This window comes from Rhea americana, unplaced genomic scaffold (assembly GCF_003343005.1).
Source record: "Rhea americana isolate MKP2758 unplaced genomic scaffold, rheAme1 scaffold_28, whole genome shotgun sequence".
In the NCBI taxonomy this organism is placed as follows: Eukaryota; Metazoa; Chordata; class Aves; order Rheiformes; family Rheidae; genus Rhea; species Rhea americana.
This window is the reverse complement of record NW_028186401.1, coordinates 5594617-5600616: the sequence shown is the minus strand read 5'-3', so window position 1 is coordinate 5600616 and position 6000 is coordinate 5594617. Positions and strand designations below refer to the sequence as shown.

Here is a 6000-nt window from a genome sequence, read left to right as displayed (position 1 = left end):
CAGAGCCAGAGCCCCTCACCTCTCCCCTAGCACAAATTTAACCCCAGCTGCAACTTTCCCACTCCGGGCTGGGCTGTGGGGGGTGGGTTTTCCCCCTCCTCCCCCCTCCCTTGGATTTATTTTGGTGGCAAGGGAGGGGGTGGGGAATCCTTTTTATTGCAGCCAGGGAAGCGTGCAGAGCTGGGCTCACTCTCCCTTTGCGAGCCTTCCTCCTCCTCCTCCTCCTCCTCCTCCTCCTCCCTCTCCCCTGCTTCCCCCCCCTCCCCAACTGCAGCAGGGCTGGCCAGGCCCGGGGGGGGAGGGAAGGGCTGGGGAGGGAAGCGATGGGAAGGGAAGGTTGCCCCCTCCTCTCCCCAGCCTCCTCTCCCTCTGTGTGTTTTTTTTGCAGGTGTGTCAATTTTAATTCTGCCCAGTAGGTGGGACTTGGTGACTTTCGCACCATTTTTGTTATTTATTTATTTCCCCTGGCTGCCTCCCCAGCCGCTGTTGCAATCCTCCGGAGCGGCTGGCGGGGAGCGCCTGAGCCCGGGCGCCGGGCGCACGCAGCCCGGCCAGTATGCATCTCCGCCCGCTACCATAGGGGGAATTACAGCTTCTCCTCACCAGCTGCCAGCATGATTTCATCTGCTGGAGGATTTTTGCATCTGATCGCTTGAGGTTTTGTGTTTTTTTTCCCTCCCTCTGTCTTTGTTTCCTTCCCCCTTTCCCCCCCCTTCCCTCCCTCCATCTCCCCTTTCCTCCTCCTCCTCTCTTTTAGAAGCAGCAATCGGAGATGGATGTCTCTCTTTGCCCTACCAAGTGCACTTTCTGGAGGGTATTTTTGCTCTGGAGCATTTGGGGAGACTATCTGCTTTCGGTGCTGGCTTGCCCTGCTAATTGTCTTTGCAGCAAGACAGACATCAATTGCAAGAAGCCGGATGATGGGAACCTCTTCCCTCTCTTGGAAGGGCAGGATTCAGGCAGCARCAATGGCAACACAAGCATCAATATCACGGACATCTCAAGGAACATCACTTCGATGTAAGTGGGCTCCCCCTGGCTCTCCCAGTGGGTGCCTTTCCCTCCTGGAGGCAGGGTGCTGCCTGGGTGCRCGTCTGCAAGCAGAGCAGCCTGCGGGGAGGTTCAGGTGCCCTCAGCATTGCTGTGCTTCCTGGCACTGCTCACGCTCAGCTCAGCCTTGTTTATCGTGCAGAGGATGTAGATCGGGTTTTTCCTCTGCCCCATTCGAGAGAGGGGGGAAAAAAAATCCCAGCAACAGTTTGGCCAAGGCTTCGAGAAATAAGGAAAATGAGATTTAATTCCTTAGCAGGAGAGCGCAGCATGCAAAGATGCTAAAGCTGCTGTTTCCTTAACTATTTGCTTCTGTAAAGGGAGGAGGGAGAACACTATATCCACATATATCCAAATTGGGCAAGAAAAGCAAGTTCTGAACTGCTTGCTCTTTTTTGAGACTTTGGATCYGATTAGAATGCCATTTTTTCATCTCCACGCAGAAAATCCTCCCTTCTCTGCCCTGCCGAAGTGTATCTGGGAATCTGCGGTTTCTGCTTTTTAAGGGGGGAGGGAGGGAAAAATAGGACAGGGGGAAATGTCCCCTAAGTAGCTTATTTAACTCTCATTGTTATAATTTTGCAACTCACTCTGGTACTGAGCTGGGATTGTGTGTTTTCATYTCAGGGTGGTGGTGGAGAGAAGAACAGGAGCAGGGAGATATTTTTAGTTGAGCACTTTGCGTTTGTTTGCATGCTTGTTTATCTGGAAAATCAACTTGAAGTTGCATTATCCTTGTTTGGAGGCGCAGTTAGCAAAGCTCATGTTAATCTCATCAGCGCGGAGTTGAGAAAGGAATATATTTCCTCCTCCTGAATCCATCATGCTGGGGTGTGTGTGTGTGAGAGAGAGAGAGACAGAGAAAATCCTCATCATTTCCAATCTCTGCTCTCTATTTTCCAGTACGTTTTGGGGTGAGATGAACTCTGAGCCATTTCATTATTCTAATGCTAATTGAAATGTGAGCATTTAGGGAAATGTAGCCCCCTGAGCAAGTTGCCAGTGGGAGTTCAGCAGAGAAGAGGTGGAATCCTTTATTCTGGCAGTTAAATGCAGCAAGGTTTGAGATGAGTAATGGAGGGTTATTTATTTATTTTTCACCTCGGTTGCACAGTTGCATGGAGGAAGAGTGCTTTGCTGGRTCTTTTCCTGAGGCTGTTTTATTTGGTCACCGTGCGATTGCAGCATAGACATGGAGTAATTGCAGCGGCTCTTTTGCAGCCTTCCTTGTCACCTTCGCTGGGTRAAGATGACTGGATCTGCTTTCCCCAGTTGCTTACAGGTTCATGCAATGCCCAGGCAGATTTTCAGCAAATGATACTGACCCTGTCCCCCAGCTTTGCCTTTCCAGCAAACCTGCTCTGCAAACCCAGCAGGAACGAGGAAAGTAAATGTGGAACTACTGTAATGCTCCCCTTTCAAATGCCCCATATTCATTCTACCTTGCCAGTGCTGATTTTGTTTTTTTCCTGTGATACTGGAGGGATGTGGGTGATGCTAAGAAAGTCGGAGAAACTCGTGTTTTTTTCCTATGCTTGCTGTTTGTTGTGGTTTTGTTTTAACCCTTTGCTGGACTGAGTGTGTGGGGAAGGCTGTGAAAGGTTCAGAAGCAGCCAGCATGAGTGTGTATTTTCAGATACACACATATATCTGACCTGCTGGGAGAGATACGATTGTGTGAGCCCTTTGTATCCAGAAAATGTCTTTACTGCTTTGAAATTGAAAAATGGTGATAAGCAGTCAGAAAAGAAGGGGGCGGGGGRAAAGACCTTCTCAACTCCAGAAACAGAGGTGTTAGATAATTTTTACAAGAAGAGATCCTCTTAAGTTGAGGAATAAGGAGAGGGTGCTGGTTCTTGCTGGATGCTATRTGCATCTCTATTCCTCCTGGAGCAAAGCGCTTCTCCCCCACCTCACCCCATGCCCCACACCTACCTCCCAGGCTTTGGGGCCAAAAGGCAAGGTGGGCATCAGACCAAGGTGAGCCCCTAAATGCCACATGGGACTGAGATGGAATGTGAGTGAAAACTTTGGAGGTTTGTAGGGAGCATTTTAGGTGGCAAGGCCAGGAAGAAACCCCTCCCTAGTGAGGGAGGCTGATCCAGGCTTGAAACAAAGTTCCTGCTTTGGCATGAGGACTAGGGCAGGCTGCCTCGGGTCCTGCACCCTCCAGGCTTGATTTCAGGCCTCTCTTTGCTGGACTGACCTGGTAGATGCTGGGTGAGGGGTGCACTGAAGCCTGCTCTGACTGCTGATGAATCATGCCCGACACCTGGGTCTGATTCACCTCCGCACTGAACGGCACTTCCTCCTACTTGCTGAGCTCATGGGGGGCTTTGCTTCATTAGGTAGCTTGCCTCATTTATGGATGGTGGGTGGACAGAGGTGCCTTTGCCCTGGGCCAGAGGACAAGTAGTGACATCTCTCCCTGTGTCTCCTATCAGGACCAGCCTGGGGGAGGGGGATGTTTGGGTCAGGTCCTCCCTGCGGGTGTTGGGAGGAGGTGGTGGTTCCTGCTCCTGAAATGGTGCACTCTCCCTCATTCTCCTCTGCAGCCAGGGGAAGCGAAGGTGGGGTATGTGGCTCTGAAACCCCTGGGGGCTAAGTGGGGCCTCTTCTGTGTSCAAAAGCTGAGCTCAGCATGGAGAGTGCTACCTGCCTTGGGAGCCAATGCTGGGCTGGGTGATGCTGAAGAAAGCTGTGGGGTCTGTGAGAAGGGTAGRGAAGGAGAAGAGGACAACAGAGAATGAGCCATAAGCCTGCTTGGTGGGCACATTAGTCTTGTCCAAACTCGAGAGGAGAAACCTCCAAACGGGCCACTCCATCTAGAAAGGTCCCCAGCTTGTACCATCWTGTCATAAGCCACTGGGTGCCTCATGCTCTCCAGCAGGTATTAGAGCAGTGTTCCTCTGAGGCAGGAGTGGGGAGAGGAAGAGACCCTGGCCGTGGTGGCTGCCAGGGAGGGCAAGGCTTGCCAGCACCCTCAACGCAGTGTCGGGCAAATATGGAGGCTGGAGGCTGCTAGCTGAGCAGGCACAAGCTGCTGTTGAAGGGGACTGAGCAGAGAAGCACGTCAAGAGGCCTGTGGCGCAGGCAGGACCACTTGGCCTTGTCACCCATCTTGGAATTGGCTGGAGCTGATCTGTTGAGCAGCACCCTGCCTTGGAGGGTGTTAGTCCTTCCACTGGCTAAATAGGGGAGTCAGGAAGAGCCTGAGCTCAGGTACCTCCACTTGCGTATGGGCATTTGATAAGCCCCTTGCCGGGAGGATGCCTGCCCAGGTGCTTGGCTTCCCCTGCCTTAGTCTCAGCCTGGCGAAGTTAAGGAGAGCGAAGGGAGGACAAGCTGGCCCCAGTGATGGTGCTTTGCTGTCTTATGGCACCAAAGCTTCCTGAGCAGTGTTTGGTGTTGGCTTGAGCTGTACATCAGACTCTTTGGGGTARGAGCTTGTTTGTGCCTTCCTGGGAGTGTTGGTGTCATGGCAGTAGCAGATGTGCGGCCCCCAGAGCTGCTGGCCACCCCAGGGCCTATCACTGCTATGAAGTGCTGTAGTCCTCTGGCAGCCTCTGCCAGACACTGTCATCTCTGTCCCGTGGACCTGCTGCAGGTCCGGGAGGTTCCTTAAGGGGTGGCACTGTATTATCATAGGGCAAAGTGAGTTGAGCCAGTGAGGGTGGTGGGGAAGGGATATCTCGTAACCTTTTGCTGCCTGGATTTGCACAAAGGTTAATAGTGAAACATGGAAAGGGCAGGAGATTCCTAACTTGAGATGGAGGAGGAGACTGGGTTGGCTGGTGTCCCCCTGCCCTTCCCCAACGTGTCCAGTAACACACCCAATTTTGGGTTGYGTCTCCAGGGATGTGGCCCTGGACACAGGGATGTTTGTGCAATCTGCTGAGGGTCCTGTCTAGTAGAAAGGCTGGATTGGGCCCCAGCACGGGGTCATGCTGCCAGACTGCAGCCTTTTGATTTGAGGAGAGCTGGACCAGGTGGCCATGGGGCTCGGGCGGGTTTGCAGTGTTGATTTTCTTCATGCAGTGAAGTGGCCTGATGGCCTTTGCTGTGTCCCCAGCCAGGTGTGACTTGGCAAGGGAACGCTCAAGCTTCCCTTAACCCAGATATAACCTCTGAATGTGGTCAGTGCCCCAGCTTGCTCCAGCTGTTGGGAGCCTCTGTGCTGGCATGTTTAAGGAGTATTCCAGCTATCTAACTTCAGCTGCTGAATGAGGAGGCAAGGTTCCATTGGGTGGATATCTATGGGAGCATGAGTTGGGCTCTGTGCTCGCTCTGCAGGATCTCTGGAGGAGTATATCTCTAGACTGGAGAGGAGGTGTAGAGAGAATAGTCTTTTACTCTTGATGTCTACAGTCCTGTGACACACAAGCCTTCCTGACTTCTGGGAACTGACAGGAGGATCTGTGACCCAAGCAGCTTGGCTGTTTGTGACTTTGGCTCCTCATCCCCTCTAAATGATGCCGACTGAGGTGATATGGGCTTGTGTCTGGCCCTGGGCTTTGGCCATATATGCAGGGTGGGGGGTGGCCAGGCTTGTCTGCCCTGTCACGTGTCTCGGTGCCAGCGGGCCCTGGGGTGCCACGTGCCGGAGGCGGGTCGGGGAGTTACCCTTCTGGCAGTGTGGGAAGCGTTTGTGTGCTCCAGCACAGCGCGATGCGCGTGGGGAAGGATGGACGGAGGAGTTTGCCATCTGGGCCTCCCTACTTCTCAGCTGTTGCCATGGCACTGCGGAGATGCTGCCAGGAAAGCGGCAGTGGCCTGYGCTTGTCACCCCTGGGCCTCCTGTAGGTAGGGAGATGTCCTCAAGATATAAAGTCCAGCTGCTTCGATCTTGTATCCAGCCCCACCAGAGAGAARTGGTAAAATGCATCTCAATAGATGGATTTGCAGTGTTTGCAAGGGCAGCTGACGGGGGCTGCAGCCAGATGAAACAAA

The 6000-nt window shown here is 53.0% G+C and overlaps 1 protein-coding gene across 2 annotated transcripts in view; it reads left to right on the top strand.

Moving 5' to 3' along the window:
- The first annotated feature begins 505 nt into the window (after positions 1-505).
- NTRK3 (neurotrophic receptor tyrosine kinase 3) overlaps positions 506-6000 on the top strand; it is a 231953-nt gene continuing 226458 nt past the window's right edge. For both annotated transcript variants that reach the window (XM_085308663.1, XM_085308662.1), the window contains exon 1: positions 506-1020. In XM_085308663.1, coding sequence (XP_085164789.1) covers positions 773-1020 — 248 coding nt within the window. In that variant the 5' untranslated portion in view covers positions 506-772. The remainder of the gene's footprint in view (positions 1021-6000) is intronic.